At 42.5% G+C, this 24792-nt stretch overlaps 1 protein-coding gene across 1 annotated transcript in view; it reads right to left on the bottom strand.

Annotated features, from left to right (window-relative positions):
- Positions 1-4113: 4113 nt before the first annotated feature.
- The window catches only part of cmah (cytidine monophospho-N-acetylneuraminic acid hydroxylase), a 37615-nt gene continuing 16936 nt past the window's right edge, over positions 4114-24792 (bottom strand). Inside the window, exons 6-15 of the mRNA XM_078243126.1 lie at positions 23659-23739; positions 23472-23538; positions 23277-23358; positions 22497-22634; positions 15801-15936; positions 11994-12137; positions 8334-8508; positions 6091-6207; positions 5407-5522; positions 4114-5147 (exon numbers count right to left, since the gene is read on the bottom strand). Of these exons, the coding sequence (XP_078099252.1) occupies positions 5009-5147; positions 5407-5522; positions 6091-6207; positions 8334-8508; positions 11994-12137; positions 15801-15936; positions 22497-22634; positions 23277-23358; positions 23472-23538; positions 23659-23739 (1195 nt within the window). The 3' untranslated portion in view covers positions 4114-5008. The remainder of the gene's footprint in view (positions 5148-5406; positions 5523-6090; positions 6208-8333; positions 8509-11993; positions 12138-15800; positions 15937-22496; positions 22635-23276; positions 23359-23471; positions 23539-23658; positions 23740-24792) is intronic.

Here is a 24792-nt window from a genome sequence, read left to right as displayed (position 1 = left end):
GTAAAAGAGATGTAAATCGACAAAATAAATTCTTCAAGGTTGCTGCCTCATCTAGTAACGACACCAAAACCAAGGGCTCCATTGTGTTGCTGTTGCGGAAATGTGCACTCACCTTAGACAAAAGCAGTAAAGACCTATCAGGCAGGATATCTTATACAGTCAGGTCCATAAATATTGGGACATCGACACAATTCTAATCTTTTTGGCTCTATACACCACCACAATGGAGTTGAAATGAAACGAACAAAATGTGCTTTAACTGCAGACTTTCAGCTTTAATTTAAGGGTATTTACATCCAAATCAGGTGAACGGTGTAGGAATTACAACAGTTTGTATATGTGCCTCCCACTTTCTAAGGGACCAAAAGTAATGGGACAATTGGCTGCTCAGCTGTTCCATGGCCAGGTGTGTGTTATTTCCTCATTATCCCATTTACAAGGAGCAGATAAAAGGTCCAGAGTTCATTTCAAGTGTACTATTTGCATTTGGAATCTGTTGCTGTCAACTCTCAATATGAGATCCAAAGAGCTGTCACTATCAGTGAAGCAAGCCATCATTAGGCTGAAAAATCTAAACAAACCCATCAGAGAGATAGCAAAAACATTAGGTGTGGCCAAATCAACTGTTTGGAACATTCTTAAAAAGAAAGAACGCACCGGTGAGCTCAGCAACACCAAAAGACCCGGAAGACCACGGAAAACAACTGTGGTGGATGACCGAAGAATACTTTCCCTGGTGAAGAAAACACCCTTCACAACAGTTGGCCAGATCAAGAACACTCTCCAGGAGGTAGGTGTATGTGTGTCAAAGTCAACAATCAAGAGAAGACTTCACCAGAGTGAATACAGAGGGTTCACTACAAGATGTAAACCATTGGTGAGCCTCAAAAACAGGAAGGCCAGATTAGAGTTTGCCAAACAACATCTAAAAAAGCCTTCACATTTCTGGAACAACATCCTATGGACAGATGAGACAAAGATCAACTTGTACCAGAGTGATGGGAAGAGAAGAGTATGGAGAAGGAAAGGAACTGCTCATGATCCAAAGCATACCACCTCATCAGTGAAGTATGGTGGTGGTAGTGTCATGGCGTGGGCATGTATGGCTGCCAATGGAACTGGTTCTCTTGTATTTATTGATGATGTGACTGCTGACAAAAGCAGCAGGATGAATTCTGAAGTGTTTCGGGCAATATTATCTGCTCATATTCAGCCAAATGCTTCAGAACTCATTGGACGGTGCTTCACAGTGCAGATGGACAATGACCCGAAGCATACTGCGAAAGCAACCAAAGAGTTTTTTTAAGGGAAAGAAGTGGAATGTTATGCAATGGCCAAGTCAATCACCTGACCTGAATCCGATTGAGCATGCATTTCACTTGCTGAAGACAAAACTGAAGGGAAAATGCCCCAAGAACAAGCAGGAACTGAAGACAGTTGCAGTAGAGGCCTGGCAGAGCATCACCAGGGATGAAACCCAGCGTCTGGTGATGTCTATGCGTTCCAGACTTCAGGCTGTAATTGATTGCAAGGGGTTTGCAACCAAGTATTAAAAAGTGAAAGTTTGATTTATGATTGTTAATCTGTCCCATTACTTTTGGTCCCTTAAAAAGTGGGAGGCACATATACAAACTGTTGTAATTCCTACACCGTTCACCTGATTTGGATGTAAATACCCTCAAATTAAAGCTGAAAGTCTGCAGTTAAAGCACATCTTGTTCGTTTCATTTCAACTCCATTGTGGTGGTGTATAGAGCCAAAAAGATTAGAATTGTGTCGATGTCCCAATATTTATGGACCTGACTGTATATGTACCACGATAAGGAGTAGGAAAATAGCCTTCGTTTCGTATATGCACTGTCTACATATGATGAAAGCTTTTTCCGCGCCTAACCAATGAATTGCTCTCTCTCAATGAATTTTCACTAATTATAGGGGGAGACATGAATGCAGTACAAGATTTAAATCAGGATAGATCAGGGATCAATCACACCAAAGCCCAAAAACATATATCTGACATGTTCAAAGCAGTTGTGGAATCCCACCATTTTACAGATGTATGGAGGATGCACAATCATGCTCACCCACTCCCGCATTGATTATATTTTGTGCTCCAGTGGGCTTAAGGCAATGTTCCACATGATAGCAATATATCCAGCAATTCTGTCTGACCACAATGCGCTGATAACCACATTCTGTTGTGATATGTTAGGAGAAAGATCTAGGAGATGGCAATTTAATAATTCCCTTCTCCAGAACACAGCTTTTGATGCAGAATTTAGAACCAAACTGGCGGAAAAGGCTTTTGACCGCCTAGAGTGGAACTACTTGTGGCAAGTAATGGAGAGGCTTGGTTTGGGGGCCAAATTCATTGACATGGTGCGTACTTTATATGCGAACCCCACGGCCATAGTCTCAACCAATGGCTTGCACTCTTAGCCATTTCCCATCGAGCGGGGCTCGCTACAGGGTTGCTCTCCCCCATGTTGTTTGCAATCTCGTTGTTGTTTGAAGAAAACAACCTGGAACGTACCACAAACACGGGAGGTTTGTTCCTCCCCAACTAAAGTGTATCACAGAACCTTTCAGCTACGGGACCCTCAGAGTGTGGATGGACCCCTCATCTACGGTTCCATGGAGAGAAAGAGAGCAAAACCTCACTGGAAGTCTACCTCATGCTCGCTGGAGAATACTGGCGTCTTTTCTACAGAAAGTCGCCAGATTTGTCGCTAGTCGCTTTTGTAAAAAAAAAAGTTGCTATGGGGTTCCGAAAAGTCGCTAAGTTGGCAACACTGCATCGTTGACATATGTACTAATACACTGGACCGCGGGAGTAAATTAACCCGGTCGCAGAGTAGCCATCCGCAACGGACGTTTTTACGTAAAGCGAACGCACCCTTAACGGGGCAGGGATCATTTCATTGGTCAACACTACAACTGGCATTCTATTGGTTGGGGAATTTTGACAGGGTTATAACAAAAAAATCAGAGAGCGCAGGAGAAATCCGAGAGGAGAAGATTCGCAAGCGCACAGAAGCAGCCTGACTGCAAGATGGGCCAAAGCTGAGAGCAGGAAATCTGTCCAAGCAAGAAAATATCTGAGTCCAAGCAGAAGCTGATAAAAAATAATATAACTGATTATTCACTAAGCCCTGTCCCCCTTAGGTACAGTTGCTACGCCTGTTAACGTTAATTTCTTGCATGGCACGTGTAGTTCGTAATGATAACAGTGGCAGACTTACCACACAAAGCAGGGTCTCAATACTAGCCACTGATGGTAGATTTTGTTTGCTAAAAAGAAAATTCTGTAGCTAGTTGGTTAATTAGGCAGCAGCTCTATGAGTTGGGTGAGGAGTGCTAAGGAGGAAGGTCTGGCTAGTCCACACAACATTCTGGGATGGGAGAAAAATGTGCTCTGGTTGTGGATTATTACAGGTTATTATTTATTATTCTTCACATTACAATCGTCTTGGATGGTGCTACGTGCCGGACGGAGCACCGATGCCTCTGCAAAATAACATCGGGAAGGAACTTGTTTTGGTGGAACGTGTACGTTCAAAAGTTGTTTTAGTCGCGCAACAGACAACTCAGATTGGACAGATAGTCTAGCTAGCTGTCTGGATTTACCCTGCAGAGATCTGAGGAGCTGTTAACCACAGTCCTCACAAATCCACCGGAGGTTAGAACGCCAACACAAAGAAAGAGGAAGGTAACGGACATCTGGTGGCACCACAGAAATCCCGTAAATGAATCGTTGTCGATATAGACTACCTTTACCTTAACAGCAACGTATTCATCCCCCTCATGATCCAATTTTTAGCATCCATTAATCTTATTTTTAATGTTTTTGATAAGTACCTCAATGATGACCTCGTAGAACACCGGCACAGACCAAATGTCCACAGAATGTGCAGCTAAATTAAATGAAGATTAATCCATCCAACAGTTCGACCAGATTCTTAAACTAAAAAAAACATTAGCATTAAAAAAGTAGGAGTCCTTTTTTGATCGTATGGTAAAATGTAATACCAGTCTCACTCAACCTGAAATAAATTAGTGCTAATAACAGAAGTGTATAGTGTAAGTATAGGTCATATTTTCTGTGGTCACACACTGACAGTGTTAATAAATGCTCAACAAGGAACACCACAAACACTTTAATCACTATGTTTTCCATTTGACAGTGCATCCATTGATTATTAATGATAAATGACATGATTAATACACTTCCCTGAACTCTGACACCCTCATACTGTATCATTGCACTTGGTTGACTGAATAAAGTACACTTCATAGATGACATTAAATACATATATAGATGTGGAACTTTCTATGAGCACAGCAAAGATCTTGCACTTGATTGATGAAGGTTTGCACACAGACAAGTATTATCGTTGATGTATTTCTTTTTTGTGTTTTTTTTTTAGAATACGTATTTCTTTTTTTCATTTCCAGGTAAAATTTGTGATGTCGACCCAGTGTCGTCCTCTATTGCTGTACACTCAGGCTATGCACCAAGACTCCAAATACAGTACTTCTAAAATATGGACTAGTGGCCCACACATACCCATTACCTATTCATACCTAATACATAATCCATATCCAACACACAGCCTACAGGGTTACAAATCAAACATAACAGATAAAATACAGTAACTGCCCAGTAAACTAGATGAATTTCGATTTCTTATTGAACTTCTGCTGTGTCAGCAAGGCTTCATGTTTTTGGCCTGAACAGTCTGTTGGGACATTTAATGTGAAGCTGGGCTTTACAACAACAAAAACTTAACTTTACTAACATAAAAATATGATTGGCAAAGACACATACTAACAATGATTAATGCAAACATCAAAGTTCTAAGATTACCATGGTAACACAACTACTGCAGCCAGAAGGACATCTAATGTTAATGTTGTAATGTAATGTATTACCCAGCTGGCATGGAAGGTATAAATCTAACATAAAAAAAAATCAGTTACTTGATCTTCATATGCCAATAATACATAATCATAACACTACACAATAGCGCCATTTCTTTGGCTCCTCTTGTGGTGTGTCAGGCTCCTGGATGGAAGCTTCCTGCTGCAGGAACTGGTCCCAGTCTGGCCTGTCAACTGGTAACTCTGTCTGGAAGTGGTTCCAGAACCTGGAGACCGACAGGACAGATTCAAGTTCAGAACATTTACAATGAATCAAAACACCAGTAAACATTGTGTTGAAAATACTAAAATACTGATGCATGGACTGAACACAGATACTTCATTTCTGTATTCTGAATGCTTACATGTCATCACAACCCAACCCTACACAAAAACAATGGCCACTTCTGCTGTGATCAGAAACAAATGCCTGTGGTTCTTTGACTGAATGTGATGTTTTTGTTATATGAGATAAAGTGTGTGTACTTGTGGTGGTAAATATCCGGGTTTCGGCTTATGCGGTTCTGGAAGCCGATGTACAGATCATCCCAGAGACGACCGTGCAGCACCACGTATCTCATCACCCCAATCCGGTTTTTAACCTTAAAGGAGGAAACCAAGAAACATCACATTACTGCTACGGCAAAGCAAGACGCTTCTCATCTGACTTAATCATCTTTTAAAAACATGGAGAATCTGAGGATATATAATCGAAAAGCATAATGTTTTGTAACTATCATCATTAATGCGTGCTGGTGGTTTTATGAAAAAAGCAGATCTGCTTGAACATCTTTCTGAATTATCTTAGAAAACTATCTCAATGTCAGGTAATGGTGATACTGATAGACATACTTAGTTCTGCAAGTATGCTTTAGGATATGACATCTGAATTTTTTTGTGCTGGCCTTAAGATGCCTTGTCAAGTCTGCTTTGACATTGTCAGCCATAGCAATCAGTTTTTTGTATGCATGTAAACTGTGTTGTGTGTTTCTAAAAGGATCCATCAACCATTTTTAACAACTATAAGATCTAACATAACAGATTGATTGTAGGATCTGTTAGCTCTCTTGTTCCTTTAGTGTCTTCTAAGACATAATTTTAGGTAGTAGAGTTCAAAAAGCTCTACTATGCTGTTGTGTGTTGTTTGCCTGGTGTTCTCCAGTAACTCACCTCTATGTAGGAGTGCTCTCTGTCAGGCCTCTTGGTGGGGAATGACAGATCCAAAAAGTCCACCAGGTAGTCATAGCCATCAGTTAGGGTTTCAAAGTCATCATCTGTCTCGATCATCTGGTATATACATATTAGGACATTTGCATTTCATCAAACAGACATCCACTTTGAAGAAGCAACAGAAAGAAAGGAAGACAGGCTCAGCCAATAGGAGCAGTTTTCAGTTCATAATAAGCTCACCACCCACAGACTTTTGAAAGAAAGCAGGCGGAGAGGGAGGTACTCAAAGGTGGAAGGAAAGAAAAGGTGAATTTTAAAATCTCCACGTTGCATGATACAACCTCCACGTCCCTCCATGGCTAGTGCCAGAATGAAAAGATTGCAGAATGGCATTAACACAGTCATAGTCCCCAAAGGATGACTCTATATAACTGTAGTGATCCCCACACATTTCCTCTATTTTATCTCCACATACCTGCAGAACTAATGACATTCCCATTAGCCTCAGCTGTACTTGATGTTTACTGTTGATTAGCAAATGTCAGCGTGCTAATGTGACGCACACAAAATGTATGGTCACATTTAATGTAATTTTGTTTTTATTTCAGGAGTGTTATTGCTATAAGAGAAATATTCTAATATGAGCAATAATGGTGAATTATTGTCTCCTGATAAGACTACAAGGCTTCTTTATAATACAGCCATGGATGCATACAGCATTTGAATGTTGCCAGCAGGAGGCAGTGTGGCGCTTTGCTTCTCTCCAAGACACGGCCGTTCTAAGAATCGTGTTTGTTTAGCTTGTTGTGATTAAAACACTACCTCAGTTCAAAATCGGTTTTTTTTTGTCCTCGTCTTAAATAAGTCATAGGCCTATTGGAAAACAAATACATGATTTATGCCACACTATGCGGAACACCACACATATTCATTCATTTAAACGTTGTTAATCCTCTTTTTTTCTCACAAAACACATGCATGTCCTGCTGGCTCTGGGAGGAGAGACTTTGCTCCGTTACACATACATTTAGACTGGCTCCCATTGGCCGTTACTATCAAGCTATACAGCGTTGGAAAGGGAATTTGATTGGCAAACAAATATCATGACTGACGTGTTGATAGTCAATGACAGCTCGTTCCAACATGGCTGCTCAGAGACTTTCCGTGCGGCTGAATGTTAGGGGCTGCTCTGGGAAGAAAACTAAACAGAAAAAGGTGGGGATAGTTTAATTGTGTAGGCAGCACACTAACGAAAATAAACATACCCAGCAACACGGTGCAAGAAGAAGAGAAAATATTGTTTTAGAAGAAACGAGTTCGGCAAACGAAGTTAGCAATGGCCTCTACAGGACCAAGTTAGCAAACAGTTAGCAATGGCCTCTACAGGACCAAGTTAGCAAACAGTTAGCAATGGCTTCTACAGGACCAAGTTAGCAGACAGTTAGCAATGGCCTCTACAGGACCAAGTTAGCAAACAGTTAGCAATGGCCTCTACAGGATCAAGTTAGCAGACAGTTAGCAATGGCCTCTACAGGACCAAGTTAGCAGACAGTTAGCATTGGCCTCTACAGGACCAAGTTAGCAGACAATTAGCTGTCTCTACAGGACGATATTCAGAACTTGGATTATTTTTTTATTAAAAACCCTTTAGATTCTTTTGTTCGATGGACACTAATGGACTAGAGGAATATAAACAAGCCAGCAATGGACCCAGATTCAGCGTTTAGGACCAGCTCACAGGTAGGAAATCGTCATGATTTCTCATCTCTTTCGTTCTATGAGCACTACGATTATGAACAATGCTTTGGTGCTTATGATTTCAGTAAAATAAACTGAATTGAGGAGAATCTAACTGATCTAAGGATGTGTAGCATGTCCATATTGACACAAGTTTTGAACTTTTGTGGTAAAATGCTCAATGTGAAACATCCAATTACTTAACGCCCGCGACCCAGTGGATATGAACAGGTTAAAATAAAATTGGTAGGTTTAAACAAACTGCACACTGATTTAATTTTATAATCATTTTAATAGCAGAAAGTAGAGGGGACATGAACTGAGGGAAGGAAAGGCCAGGACTCTTAAGTAGTGTAGAACCAAGCACCAGAGTGTTCCACCAAAGTTCAGACCACATTAGTATGTAACAGTGCTCAGCAACGTTTATGCAAAGGAAGAGCCCAGCCCCAGTCTGTGACAGATGTTTTAAAAGAACAGAAAGGATCTTGCTTGTCCAGCATATTTACCCGCACAACAAGGTTGTAGTTTTGAAAGCCTGCCCAGGTGTAATAAAACTGGATCCAGCTTTGATGTTTAAATATCTCGCAGCTGATGGCGCTGTTAAGTTCATCCACATACAAGTCGAAATCCCAACTGTCCTTGTAGATTTTTGCACCAGCTGGAGGATTGGTGATGGCCTCACTAGTGTAGTTAAGGAAACATTTACATGCAAACTTAGAACTTATAGGTCGTCGTATGTGCAGTTCGTACTCAACATTCAGAACATCAATATAGCAACAAACAAATATTTGCAATGTAAAGATATAGTGGAGTAATGGTGTCCTGAGCAAAGATTAAAGTCACACTGCCTCTGTGTTGCAATCCAAACTACTCTTCTTCTCTGTTCTTTGTTTTTTCACATGGCCGTGGAAAAACATCTGTATTTCGCTTGTTGTGGAATGGTCTGTGACGGTGCTTACACACCAACCAGACGGCCGACTGTCGGCAGAAAAGGCAGTCGGACTGATCAGTCGGGTCCCCAAGGTCCAAAAATGCCTCAAAACACACTGAGGCGACGCCGACTTGAGCATATGCTCTGCGCGTGCGCGAAACGTAATACGTCTCCATAGCAGCAGGCTCTGTATTGTTTCCCAGAAAATGAAAACCAGCAGCTGATAGGACGAACACGTCACGTGGGTCTTTTTTCTCCGGAAATTCACAGCCAGACTGTCATGGCGGCTTGTTCAGAATACGATCTCATATTGTACTAAAATAGTTCACCGAAACGTGTTTCTGAAAACATTTTAAGCGAGAAATAGACCGTGCAGTTGTTGAATCTGTCTTCATTTCAGATCAACAAAGATCAGTTTAAAAGATTTTCGTCAGATTTTGAGCGGCTCATCCGCTCGCCATTTCCGGGTGAGTCCCGACTGCCCTGTCTCCGACTGAACATGTCGGGTCGGCCAAAATGAAGGCCGACGGCTCCTCGGACGGACGATGGCACGGACACCAACCAGACTCAAGTCACCAACCTCGCAAGACGGTCCGACGGCCGATTTTCGGCTCTGTGTGTCAGCCCCCTGAGAGTCGCGTGGAGGCAAACCCAGCCCGCTGGTTTTTCAGTATTTGGAGTACAGCCTCTTATTTAAATGTATTACAATTTGGCCACCATTCCTCTTGGTAATAATAACAATGTACTCACCAAGTTAATTGATTTTTTGCTAAGCTCAGCACACCTTATTTACTGTTACTACCTCCGTCGAGCTTTCCGTTTTCACGTGGCACTTATGGGTTTTACAGTGATAACAGTGGCAGATTTGCCACTCAAAATGCTTAGTGATTTTTCAAATAATGCATTGATTTTGATAGTGCGACTATGGTAGACAAAAGCTTCTCATTTCTAGCTGGCAAATGTCAATTTTGCTATTTGCTATACCCAGTGGAAATGATGGCCAAAACTCATAGTACGTGTCCACCATGAAGCGTCATGTTCCCGCTTCCCATTCATTTCTGTAGGAGCAGCCGTGCAATGCTGGTAGCGTCGCGGGGACTTTGGAGAAGAGGGGCGTCTCGTCGCCCGCTCCTCATTTACATAAAGTTGAATGCAGGCTACTTTATGCAAGAGAGAAGCGTCCAGCTCGCCTCGCCACCTCTCAAAAACTCACGGAAATCGTTTAAACTGCCTGTTGTCGATCTAAAATGAAGACGGATTCAGCAGCTGCAGATAATTTCTTGCATAAAATGTTTTCAGAAACACATTTCAGTGAACTATTTTCATAAAATCAGACAAAGTTTTCCAAACAAGCATCCTGTATTGTCTGTTTTGAAATCCGGGAGCAGACAGCCCCACGTGAAGCGTTTGTCCAGTCGGGTGCAGCCATCTGGGCTGTCGGAGGGTGGAGCCTGTTTTCTTTGCTTGTCATTGGTCAGTGAAGAGAAACTGATAACTGCTAGTGGCGAGCCCACTAGTGTACAAAGCTGGGAAGTGAGGCGATCCCTGCCATAAAAAAACTCCACATTGGACACGAACCATAAACGGTCTGTTTGAACACTGCCTCGAGCCAACAAGGATGTTTAATGATCATTATTTATTTTGTTACAATGTAGTGACTAAGACTAAACAGTCTTTTCCAGACATTAGTCACACAGTGCTTGAGATAGGCCTTTAACAATTATTAAATAATTGTCGGACCACAATTATTTTACATAACCGCAATTAAAGCATTAGAGCATTTTTTTTTAAATGAGATTGGTCACACTATTGTTTGGCTCCATCAAGCGCGTTTCCAATACCGGCGTAGCGTCACCTAACAGCAACGTTAGCTAGCCTATGATACTATGGATTCCTACCAGAGGACACACCACCCACAGTTGCAAGTCCAGTTCAGCTTTGGAACGTTAAAAATCAACCAAAGCACCTTTACGTGTAATATGTAATGTAGTTAGTCCGTCTGTGGTGTTTAATCTACTATGGTGCGCTCCAGCGGAGAGGGCCGTCATTTATTAACATTATGCTAACGTAGGTCCACGGGGATTTGTGCTTTTGTTCAAATCTGTAGATAACTTAGATCTTAATAACTGATAATTCTGTAATAACTAGATAAGTTTGCTTTGTTAAGGTCCTAAGGGGTATGACTGTTGATTTAGTTGAGATGTGCCAAATTGTAATTATATAAGTGATATTGGTCAGACTGTTTAGCCAAGCTATGCTAGCGGCAGCTGTCACTTGTTGCCGTAGCAACTCCAAACATCCTGGGCTGTAGCTGTCTAAAGCCAGAGAAATTGAACACGCTCTGTTTTTTGTTTATGATTGTTTTGTTTTTTATTGACCGGGATAAATGTTCTATTTTCACTATTTTGTTCATTTAAGCAAAAAATACAATGTTTTATGATAATAAAGAGGCTTGGTTTAAGTGTAGGAATGCGGCCATCACATACAGCTTACTAAACAGGCCTATTCTGGTGTGTTCTTTTGTTCCAACTGGCTGAATGTGTACCTGAACAAGCACATAGATTGTTGTATTTGTAGTCCCGAACTGCATACTACAAAAATCTAACCGCAGTCTAAGCTACCACGAGCTAATTTTAGCTAACGTTAGCTAGCATGTCAAATGGGGCTAGTCTGTCTGGAGCTAGTAAATCAGCACATAGGAGAATGTAAAGTCGCACGTCAACTATAAAATAGCAAGGTGACCAGTAAAACTACAGCAGACGACTACCCCTGGCTAATAAAAACGTACTTTAAGATGCTTCTTCAGGTTGGAGGTGGAGGAATTTGGACGCTGAAAGGAGGTTGGTTGCTGGCAAGCAGAGGTTGCGCTGCACAGTTATATTTCGTTCTCTCTTCTCTTTCTTTAATGTGAAATGCTGTTTGAATTTCCAAGATAGAAACGTATTCCTGCCCTGGCTCTGTTGTGCCGGTTCTGGTTCCATCTCTACCTCTATCAGTGATCACGCAAATAGCTCATTATTTTGTTTTCATATTGGGGCTTCTAGGAAATGCATGGAGTTGCGAGAGTGAATAAACTCGTGAAACAGAGAAGTATCGTCATGTAATCCATTGATTTCAACAATGTAACTGTATTCTAAATACCAACTATTTAAATTGTAACTGTAACGGAGTACAGGACAATTCTATTGTTAATCGCAATTATTTCTGAGACAATTAATTGTCCAGCAAAACCAACCTGTTAGTGGGGTCTCTCAGAGCGAGGCCGAGGTCCAGAACACTTCCTGGTTTGGGTGTCCATGTCTTGATGTCTGGTGCCAGCTTATTGATGAGCGCATTGAGGTCCTCTGCACTGTTCTTAACATTTGTATCCCTAATGTATCTACACACACACACACACACACACACACACACACACACACACACAGTAGAGACAGAAATACAGACACTTTGTACATGTAAATGGCAGAGGTAGAAAAAGTACTAAAATATTGTACTGAAGTAAAAGGACCAATACTTTGATGAAATATTACTCAAGTACAAGTGAACTTACCTATCTGAAAAATAACTCGGGTAAAAGTAATAAGTAGTTCATTTAAAATATACTTTAAGTAAAAGTTACTTAGTTACATAAAACCTGTAAAACGGGGGGGGGGGGGAGAGTGGGAATCTCATGTAGTGAAAATAAAACAAGGGATCATAAATCCAAAACTATTTTGTTTTTAATTAAAGAAAAATCTATACAAATGTATAAACATCTAATCAAATGTATATACATGTAATAACAACATAGCCTGTCACACATGTCACATGTCACACATGACATTAGATGTATGTGAATTAATTTAGCCAGTGTCCTACATACATCGTCCTTCGGGTTGCTAGTGCTAGACAAAAATTAGCAATGCCTAGAAACATGTTGTTTTGCTAATTGGCAATTTGCTATTAGTCATGAAAACTCCGTTTGAAGTACCAATGCACAAATACTTAACCAAAACCTGCTTCTGCAGATGTTTTGAGTTATTGTGGAGTTATTGAATGCTGCCAGTTCAGTCACCTTTGGCAGGCTCATCTGGCATTGTATGATGATACTATTGGCCCTCTTGAATTTACAGTCTTTCAAATGTGGCCCAGGATTTATGTCGTTTTGGAGACTTCAATGTTTCAGCTAACATTTCTACTGAAACAGTCTCTGAACTGTCGTCGCTCGCCTGATCCATCTCCATCTCGTTCTCAATCTCCTACAGAAAGACTTGGCGCCTGGTAGGCAGCCTAGATGCTGATCATTCGTCACTGTAGTGGTTCCGGGCGCGATTTATTTCTTCCTTTTGGTTTTTGTTAGTCAAATTTCATCATTGATGATTGATGATTTTGCATCAAGGAAGGCCAGAAAGGTTAGGTTTTAGTTTGAGTTTTCTGTTCTTAGTGCTATAGTGTAACAATTAGATTCTCTTTAGTGCGTTTTCACATTTGTGTGATGAAGGATTTATACTATTTATTATATTTATTCTGTATTTTATTTGTATATTCTTAATATTTTATATTATTGTTGCTCTCTGCTCTTGTTACATTTTTCATATATCTGATTGTATATATTCTTGGCACATTTATATTTTATTATAACAACATAAGTGAAAGAGAAAATTCTATTTCTCAATTGCACAAATCCTTCATTAGAACATTTGAAAAACACACTTAAGCGAATCCAGTTATTTAACTATTGCAATTACAACAGGAAACACACTTTTTAAGGTGCACAATCTCCACCTCCAACATTGCCAAAATACAATGAACACAATTATGCACAAAATATGTCTGTATAAGTTATCAGAACTTAAATAAATATACACTACATACATAAATTCTTTTTTTTTCTTCTTTTTTTTCTTTGGGGGGTTCTAAGGGGGTCTCACCCAGGGTGTAATTCAATGAAGAACTGCCACTGCTGGTCATTTCTATGACAACTTGTAAAACATCGTAGCTATGTTTGTTTACAAAAGAAACGTAGCTGCACATCACTGCTCTGCAACACTGCAGAACGTAGAACTTTAAGTTGCTATTCAAGCAGAGTGTGCTACAACGTCTGCGCCCTTTCAATTTTTTTTATGTGCGCGAAAAGCTCTTCGACACCCTAGCAGACACAAAGTTTGTCATTTTGACATCATTTTTTGTCATGCGACACTTGTCGTCTGGACTCTGAATGGCCCTTTTAAGTGGAGGAGGTTTACTATTCAGAATAAACGCTAGTAAACGGCAGGGAAAAAACTAGAGAAGATGACAAAACAGGGTAGGCTACTCCACTCCTATAATTTACTATTGCACTTAACACATTAGCTATCCGGAATAGACACATGCAAACGATACTGCCCCCAGCACTTCTGTAGTGCATTGCAGTTACAAATGACGACCAGAAATTATCTTAAGGGGAATAGTGCCAAGATTGCTATCTCCCCCCCTTAAGAAGATATCTGGAACAACACGTCGACAACGAAATTATGCGTAGACAAATTTTTATAATCAACGTCGTCGATTATGTCGACTAATCGTTACAGCCCTACTCATCGGATAAACATACAGACACATTTACATACCGATGGCGCAGTTACAGTTAATCCATATTATTATAGATTATTTTCCAAGATAAACTGCATATCAACTCTGATATAGAGTGACGGCAGGGAAATATAAAAGGCCATTCAGTCTAGGGGTGGGCAATATATATCGTCTACGATTATATCGTCATTGTTGTGTTAACGATGTGCAAATTGACATAATCACTTAAACACGCATTGGAACGCTACACATTCACTAATGTCAACAAAGATGGCGGCGTGCGTTGTGCACTAGCACTAGCTCTCCTGTCGGTGTATATTTATACAAGTACAGCCACACTGAACTAATCAATATAGGACTATGATACAACACAGCTGTTACGAGAGCCTTCCAGGCGGCTCATAACATCCCGGAGGAAATAGCCAGACCGGGTGCTCCGTGGATTGTTGTCAGCAGCTAGCAGGCCGAGCTAGCTACCGGCAGGATCGAGACAAGAACTCCGGCAAGACCAGAGGAGGAGGACTGTGCATTTTTGTGCATACTGAATGGAGTACCAACAGCAGGATCGTTGCCCAGCATTGCTCAGCTGACCTGGAAGCCCTGTCGGTAATATACAGGCCATTTTATTTACCTCGAAAACAGCACACTGCCGTCTACATAGCCCCCGATGCTAACGTTAGCACAAGTTTGGCTCACTGCTAACCATAGTGAACAAACTGCAGCGCGATCACCCGGAGGGGATACATATCGTAGCAGGGGACTTTAACAAGGCGTCCTTAAAGTCTGTACTCCCCAGCATTTTCCAGATTGTGCTACTAGAGGGAAGAACACACTAGACCATGTAGCATACTCTAACATCAAGAAAGCATACAGAACTACACCTTTCCCTCACTTGGGCCAGTCAGATCACATCTAACTACTCCTGATCCCAGCATACATCCCGGTCAGAAGGACTATACAGTCAAGTAGGACGACTATCAAAACCTAGCCTGACACTGCCCTATCCCAGCTCCAGGACTGCTTCCAATTAAGGACATGATTGTGTGCAATATGTTACAGAACAGAGCCCTTTGTTGATTGTTATGATTTCATCTTGCTTGTATGCCGCACAATTTACATTACAGCAGAGGTGTACAACTGAATGTTTACTCAGAGTTCAATGTTCCTACACTAGTTCAATTAGTATTTTGTATGTCTTTAAATTGTTTTTACTTGAATGCTTACATTTTAAAGAAAATAAATAAGAACTGTTTTCATTCAACATTGTGTCCATTATTATCATCAGTGATTAAGTAACTGGGACTTTTAAAAACACATTTTTAAAGGATATCGTCTAATTATCGTTATCGTCAAAATCGACGAAAATATCGAGATATTATTTTTTGTCCATATCGCCCATCCCTAATTCAGTCCCATTTCTCCTTGGCTGTTAATTATTTATCATCCACTGATATTGTACAGATACTTGCCAACTCCTCTGTACAAACTCTACCTGTCTGATGGATGAGCCTCCACAAAATAGCCAGCGAATGGGCAGTAGATCTTCGGCTGCTGGGACTTCACCAGCAGAGCTTTGTAATTCAGCAGCTTCTTCCTTTCGTTCTTGATAAAGTCTTCCTTCCAGGAATCTGGGCACAGACACACATCATTATCCTTATGTCAGCAGTGTGGGACATACTAGACACACCTTACCGTGGGTGAACTGAACTCAGATTTATATCTTTGTGTTTCAGGTTAGTTCAGTTTAGAGTTTAATTATCTATAGCAGCACTAAAAAGAGGACATTCCTCTTTTGCTAATGTGCAAGATTATGTCATTTGGAGCTCATTTGAGAACATTATGGAGTAACCATTATAGTAAGCAACGTATAGCCTATAATACATTCAGAATTAGCATGAATGCATTTCAGAAATCAAAAGCAAAAGAACAGTTAAATATTAAAAGGTGTTTGATAACTATATTGCTCAGTGACTCTAAATAATGGAATTGTGAAGCTGTCACGAAGGTGTTCTTGTAAACTGAGGTTTAAACTTGTAAACTTACTTATCACATTTAAAATTAGTGTTTTGGGACGCCCTAGTAGCTCACCTGGTAGAGCGGGCGCCCCATGTACCAAGCAGTGTTGGGTGTAAGGTACTTTTTTCTGGTAAAAAGTAGTGTAACGCGCTACTACTGAAAATTTGGGAACGAAACGTAGTTCCTTTTTCAATTCGGCGCAACGTTACTTTTCCCAGGGACAGATTTGACAGCGACGCTGCTTTCTCAGCTGCGTGCTCAATCCACACGGTACGTGACAGAGGCTGTCTTATAGACAGTATATTAAATGCCCGATCAGAGAGGAGAACTTTCTGGATAACTGTTACACCACAGTCAGGGATGCTTATCACGCCGTCCCCTGTGCTGCACTGGGACTCTCTGACCATGTCATGGTCCACCTGATCCTCGCGTACAGGCAGAAACTTAAGCTCTGCAAACCTGTAGTGAGGACATCAAAGAAGTGGACCAGTGATGCTGTGAAGGATCTTCAGACGTGTTTGGACTCCACTGACTGGGATGTGTTCAGGTCTGCTACCAACAGTCCGGATGAGTACCTAGAGGTTGTGATGTCATACATCAGCTTCTGTGAGGACTGCTGTGTTCCATCAAGCACTAGGGTGAGTTACAACAAAGACAAACCCTGGTTCACAGCCAAACTCGGAAGGTTAAGGCTGGCTAAAGAACAGGCCTTCAGGAGTGGGGACAAAGACAGAATTAAAGAGTCGAAGTACAAGTTTAGGAAGGCAGTGAAGGAGGCTAAACTACTGTAACTCCATCACCAGTTCTCAACTAACGACTCTTTGTCTGTCTGGAGAGAGCTCAAACAGATCACCAGCTACAAGCCCAAAGCCCCCCACTCCTCCTTCAACTACCGATGCCTAGCCAACGACCTGAATAGGTTCTACTGATGCTTTGAAAGACAAAAGGACAGTCCTGAAACCATCCCCCACGACACCTCCCTACAGCTACAGCCACTGTGCATCACCTCCACCTCCCCCTCCTCAGCAGGGGCCTGTGCCCCCCCACCAATGCCCACCTTAAAGGTCCCCCCTCCACCTCCACCACCCCCCTCACACCTCACCGGCAATTTCCACTGGATGCGTAACGGCTGCGGATCCGCTCCGGAATGTCGGCGGAGTCATTAGGTTTCCATTAAAGTCAATGTGTGTATTTTCACTGACTGTGGAACGGCTGCGTTCCGACTGCGTCCCAGCTCCGGCGGTCCACAGCCCTCCGGAGCAGATACGTAGAGCTTCTATTTTTGCCGGACGCCGGAGAGCTCCGCAGCAATTCAGCACAGGGCAGATAGTGCGGGACAGGAAGTCGAGCACAGAAACAAAATAAAACATCCGGTTAATTTTCAAAATACACCGTGCTCACGGTGGATCATATTTCCCTGCACTACACCTTGAAAACACAGCACAGAGTTGTTTCCCCTCTACTCCTCTGGATGGAAACAAACTGTGGGTCCTCGTGACTTCAGCTGTCAGTCATGGCCGCAGCCGTGCCGCAACAAATCCGGACCTAGTGGGTATTGACGGACGGCGGAGCATGCAGCCGTTCCGCAGCGGAGCCGGTCCGCAGACATTCCACATCCAGTGGAAATCTGGAGTCAGTAACGACTCTTTCCATCAATGAGAGAGATGTCAACAAACTCTTCAGGAGACAGAACCCCCGCAAAGCTGCTGGACCGAATGCTGTCTCCCCATCCAGCTTGAAGCACTGCTCTGATCAGCTGTCTCCAGTGTTCACAGACACGTGCCAGCCTGCTTCAAGACCTCAACCATCATCCCTGTTCCCAAGAAGCCAAGGACCACAGGACTTAATGACAGACCCGTCGTCAATCATCCCGGCTCTGCTTCAGGAGAAGCTCTCCCAGCTTGGTGTGCCTGACTCCACCTGCAGGTGGATCACTGACTTCCTGTCTGACAGGAAGCATCATGTGAAGCTGGGGGAACACATCTCCGTTTCACGGACCATCAGCACCGGATCCCCTCAGGGCTGCGTTCTTTCTCCTCTGCTCTTCTCCCTGTACACCAACAGTTGCACCTCCAGTCACCAGTCTGTCGAGCTTCTGAAGTTTGCGGACGACAACTCCCTCATCGGACTCATCTCTGATGGAGACGAGTCCGCCTACAGGTGGGAGGCTGACCACCTGGTGACCTAGTGCAAGCAAAACAACCTAGAGCTCAACGCTCTAAAGACAGTGGAGATGGTTGTGAACTTCAGGAAGAACCCAGCCTCACCTGCCCCCATCACCCTCTGTGGCTCCACAATTGACACTGTGGAGTCATTCCGCTTCCTGGGAACTACCATCTCCCAAGACCTCAAACGGGAGCTGAACATCAGCTCCCTCATCAAGAAAGCACAACAGAAGATGTACTTCCTGCGGCAGCTGAAGAAATTCAACCTGCTAAAGACAATGATGGTGCACTTCTACACAGCCAGCATCGAGTCCATCCTCACATCCTCCATCACCATCTGGTACGCTGCTGCCACTGCCAAGGACAAGGGCAGACTGCAGCGTGTCATTCAGTCAGCAGAGAAGGCGATTGGCTGCAATCTTCCGCCGCTTCAGGACCTATATGCCACCAGGACTCTGAAGCATGCTGCAAAGATTGTGGCTGACCCCTCCCACCCCGGCCACAAACTCTTTGAGCGACTCCTCTCTGGCAGGAGGCTGAGGTCCATCAGGACCAAAACCACAATCATAGGAGGGAGTCTGAGACAGAGGGGCCGGGTCAGAGACTCCAGCCACCCGAAGCGCCATGCAGACACAGTTCACCTGCTCGTGGGTCAGCCGCGCCCCCGGCAGAGATGGAGAGAATCCCCGCCCCCCCTCCACCTGTTGCTGCGGAGGAGAGGACACAAAAAGAGGCCGAAAAATCCTGCTACCTATAGCTTGGATCCTGCATGTTGGGATAAAATTGACGAAGACTTGAGGGCATATTGGATTAAAATGGGAACTAAAAGTTGCCAGAACAAAGATGCAGATGTTGCTGCCTCAGAAAGACAACATAAACACCAAAAGAGGTAAAACCCTGTTTAAAATGAAACTGGCAAATGGTAAAACGCAGCCAAGAGAATGGCTGTTGTATTCCCCCTCAAAAGGCATGGTGTTATGTCACGCAAATAATTTGGGAACAGTAATATTCAAGTGACAGGAAAAAAGCAGCTGCACTCTAGCTGAACGTGAGGGATCCGAGTGCCACAGGTGGGCAATGCTCACACATTGCGTTACGCGCTGTGCTGATAGATTTAGAGTTGACAAGTTGACAATGAATGCGAATATTGGACTGAGGTTTTAAAGAGGGTGGTTGCGGTGGTGAAAATCAAGAAGAAAAAAAATTCTAAAGGTAGGATGATTATATCCTATATGTAGCCTACATATGTATTATTGTGCTGCTGTTTCATTATTGCTGTTAATAAGTGTTATTATGTGCTGCTGCTGTTTTTTTATTTGTATTTTCTTCACAGTTTAGTGTATTGCATAGTGGAATGTCACTAAGTACTCAAGTACTGTACAAATTTGAGGTACTTGTACTTAAGTCTTTTTTTTATATGCCACTTTCTACTTCTACTCCGCTACATTTTAGAGAAACATTTTACTTTTTACTCCACTACATTCATCTGACAGCTTTAGTAACTAGTTACTTTACACATTAAGATTTCTGCAGACAAAACACATATAGGTCTAGTTTAAACAATACAATGTTTTATAATAAATTAAACTACCCAACAATATATTGGCCTACAAGTCCACCTGAAATGTTTAGCCTATTAAACACTTAGTTGATTGACAGAACTGTTTGGTTTGTTTAAACAATGTGAGGATTTTTGCACTTTTAATACTTCAAGTACATTTTCCTGATGATAGTTTTACTTAAGTAACATTTTCAATGCAGGACAGTGTGGTATTAGTACTTTTACTGAAGTAAAAGATCCTGAATACTTCTTCCACCACTGGTAATGATGATGTGATTTTGCCTCAGTAAAACCGTGTTTTGCACTGATGCAGATACTGTACCCTACCTGTTGGTTTATAAAGCTAAAAGTGATTATCAGCTTGCTGTTGAACTGTGAATCCAGGGAATTCTGCTGCTTTGCTGTTTATAGTTACATTTCCATTGTAATTGTTTTGGTGCTGTGGTGGCAAAGGATAATATCTGGTATTCTTTCCACTTACACCTCTGTTGATGTTAGTTTTGGTTGTACTGCCAGTGTTTCTTGATCATAATTAAAGGGCTGTTTCTAAGCACTGGGCCTTATGCTTGTTTGTATTTGTGTTTTGTTTGTAATGTTCAATTTCTCATTTTACCTATGTGGTGGTAATTGTTGGCTGGCTGTGTGTGTGCGTGCGTGTGTTCACCTTATTTGCGTGTGGACGATGTATGGCACTAAATACATTTTTCCAGTAAAGCACAATGATTAAGGGGGGGGGGCTCACACAAAGAGCAGCCTAGGGGCCCCTGACCACCTTAATCCGCCCCTGCAGACATTACATACACTAAGGGCCCTGACACACCAACCCGATTATCGTCCGTCGGACAGTCTGGCGAGGTCAGTGACTCGAGTCTGTGTTCCGTGCCGTCGTCCGTCGGCCTTCATTTTGGCCGACCCGACATGTTCAGTCGGAGACAGGGCAGTCGGGACTCACCCGGAAATGGCGAACGGATGAGCCGCTCAAAATCTGACGAAAAATCTTTTAAACTGACCTTTGTCGATCTGAAATGAAGACAGATTCAACAACTGCACGGCCTATTTCTCGCTTAAAATGTTTTCAGAAACACGTTTCGGTGAACTATTTTAGTACAATATGAGATCGTATTCTGAACAAGCCGACCATGACAGTCTGGCTGTGAATTTCCGGAGAAAAAAGACCCACGTGATGCGTTCGTCCTATCAGCTGCCGGTTTTCATTTTCTGGGAAACAATACAGAGAAGCGCCGCCTGCTGCTATGGAGACGTATTACGTTTCGCGCACGCGCAGAGCGTACGCTCAAGTCGGCGTCGCCTCAGTGTTTTGAGGCATTTTTTTGGACCTTGGGGACCCGACTGATCAGTCCGACTGCCTTTTCTGCCGACGGTCGGCCGTCTGGTTGGTGTTTAACAGCTCTAACACTGTGTAACGCCGATGACCTGCTGATGTGCATTCAACCTGCGCTGGACTCGTTCATAATGAATCAACCGTCACTGAGTAGAGAATCCAGTCTGCAGTGTAGTTCAGACACTTCACTGATAAACCAGATATTGGCTTTATGGTCAAAGATAGTTTTTGTATAATTAACTTCAGTCTCTGCCAGAGACCCCTGCTTTTAAAAGTAATGTAAAAGTTACTTTCCATAGAGGGTAACCAGGGTGGGAAATTAACTTTTTTGCCACTGTAGCTGGTGGATGCCCAATTTTACCAGCCACTTTTTTCCAGAATTCAAATTTATAAAAAGTGCACTAGCATATTTTGAATTGCTTCAATACATTATTTTTTTTATTATTAATACATATTTTATTAATATAGGCAAATAAAAAGTGATATGAAAAAAAGCCAGCGAGACCATGATAAAATTGTTTGGTCATATTCTACAGTAATTGTAGGCCTACATGTTGAATGAACAAAACAAATATTGACTCATCTTCGTCATCACGGTTTCATTTCCTATAAGTTCTTCACAATAAAAGTCCTCCGTTATTTTGGTATTTAAATGTTTTTATTATGAAGCAGCAAAATCCGGAAATGTTGGGCATTCATTAGCAGTAATGTAACGCGACTCCTATAAGCATTGTGCATTGTTTCTTAGCAACAGCATTCTTTGACAAAAGCTGTCCAATCCGTTACAAGGAATGTTTTACAATCCATCCGCCAATGTGGCTGGTATACAAGGCAAAGTCACCCGCCACTGGTTGCGGGTGCTAATTTCCCACCCTGGGGGTAACTAAGTAAAGTAACGGATTACTTTTTTAAGAAGTAACGAGTAAACACTACTTTTTAAAAGTAACTTCCCCAACACTGGTACCAAGGCTCAGTCCTTAGTGCAGTGGCCCAGGGTTTGAATCCGACCTGTGGCCCTTTCCTGTCTACAACTGTCCTATCCATTAAAGGCCAAAATGCCCCAAAAAATAATCGTAATTATTAATAATAACGGGGCAGCCTCACCACTGTATTTCCCCCCGCTGAACGTCATGGGGAATCCAGATGCACCCCCAGCGAAGTCACTCATCATTAAGTCCACATTCTGTGGTAGCCGGCCTTCGTTTGGCCTGGTGCAGTCCACAGTGTTCAGGATCATGTGACCTGCAATCCAAACGCATTTTAACATTTCCATCGTACAGAATGGATTTTTAGTCTGCAACTGTGTGTCACGAGGACCTGTTACCTGTCTGTCTGCCTGTTACCTGTCAGTCTGCCTGTTACCTGTCTGCCTATCTGTTACCTGTCTGCCTATCTGTTACCTGTCTGTCCATCTGTTACCTGTCTGTCCGTCTGTTACCGGTCTGTCGGTCTGCCTGTTACCTGTCAGTCTGCCTGTTACCGGTCTGTCCGTCTGTTACTGGTCTGTCCGTCTGTTACTGGTCTGTCCGTCTGTTCCCTGCCCGCCTGTTCCCTGCCCGCCTGTTCCCTGCCCGCCTGTTACCTGTCTGCCCGCCTGTTACCTGCCCGTCTGTTCCCTGCCCGCCTGTTACCTGCCCGCCTGTTACCTGCCCGTCTGTTCCCTGCCCGCCTGTTACCTGCCCGCCTGTTACCTGTCTGCCCGTCTGTTACCTGTCTGCCCGTCTGTTACCTGTCTGCCTGTTACTTGTCTGTCCATCTGTTACCTGTCTGTCTCTCTGCATTTTGGTCTCTTGATCTCTGTAAGCTTTTTGAAAATAAATTCATTGTGCTGTTTCCTCATTGGTCCAATCCCTGCCCTGCATAACCAGTCATGACAGCATGCACCTTTATATTCAACAATGATGCAGGTGTCCATTTCTGGATGCACACCATCCATCAGGATCATGAATCTCAGGTCTTCGTCAATCTGGAGACCAAGGGTAGTGACTGATTAAAAAGTTTTCACATTTGTATTTCATTTAAATTTAAGATCCACATTTTATAAAGGAGGTTTTGTCATTGCCCTTTGATGTGAGTTACATTTTGCCAGACTCCAAAAGGAACAACGTTGATGTTGGTCAGCTTGACTTGACTTTGCTCCAAATACCTGTTGCATCAAGACAGAGAGAGGGGCATAATGGAATAATGGTTACTTAAACACATTTAGAGATTCAGTTTTAAAGTAATCAATGTAATGAATTATACTGAGCTCCATCACTTTACTCACCAAAAGACAGCTCTCGATGTGTCACCCACATAAATGGGGACATCTGGCCTCCTCTCTGACAAGACTTTCAGTGTGGGGTAACTAGAAAAGACACAGGAAGGGTAGGGCTGGACACTGAACGTCGATACTTTTATGGCACCGGGAATTTTTTTTTATTATTTATCTTTCGGTGCCAAATTTTGGTTCCAAAAGCGTCTGAGTGCGTAAGTGCAAGCTTATCTGTCCTCTCTGCATATTGACACAGAGCGGAGCTCTGACTGACACAGGCGCCCGTGCGCGGACTAGGGGTGGTACGGTTCATGAAAAAATATTCGAACCGCTCGGTTCGCTTGTCTCAGTTCGCTTGTCTCGGTTCGGAGCGTGTGTGCATCGCACGGTTCGTCAGTACACTGTTAATGTGCACTAACCACTTACTGCCGTAGTGCCCACTTTCGACACCTATGTTAAAACACTTACTGGAAACGACGAGGGGGATGAGCGTGACGAACGCAACACATGGCAGCTGATTGGACGAACGCGTCACGTGGTTCTTGCTGCTCCCGAATTTCAAAACAGACTCTAATGGCGTCTCGTTCTGAATACGATCTCGTATTTTACGAAAATAGTTCACTGAAAAGTTGTAGTACTGACACAGAGCGGAGCTCCGACACACACACACACACACACACACACACACACACACACACACACACTTATACACACACATACACACACAGGGCAGCTTTACTTCTACAGCACCTTTCAGCAACAAGGTAATTCAATTACATTCCTTTGCACTTAAGTTAGTTCTTCATTAGTTCAATGTTGACAACAGGGCAGTCACCAAGTTTATTGTTAAAGGTTTGTCATTTTGCAGTTTGCACTAAAACGTTTTTGTTTACATTCCTTAGCATTTTATGTCATGTGTTTATTTATTATTTATAATATGTTCATGTTGTGGCAAAAAGGTTTCTCTGTTTTTGTTAATTTTTAAAGTTGGGATTGATACCAATCCTGAGTATGTGACTGGTGCACCCCTATCCAAAAGCACAACCAGTTTTATTAATGTTGCTCTGAGTGAGCAGTGTTACCAGAATTTTTTAATTTTGATAACTGTTTTGATTCACAATTAAGGTGGAAAATAAAAATTTTGTG

This window comes from Sander vitreus, chromosome 23, assembly GCF_031162955.1.
Source record: "Sander vitreus isolate 19-12246 chromosome 23, sanVit1, whole genome shotgun sequence".
Lineage (NCBI taxonomy): Eukaryota > Metazoa > Chordata > Actinopteri > Perciformes > Percidae > Sander > Sander vitreus.
This window is presented reverse-complemented; position numbering and strand designations above follow the sequence as displayed.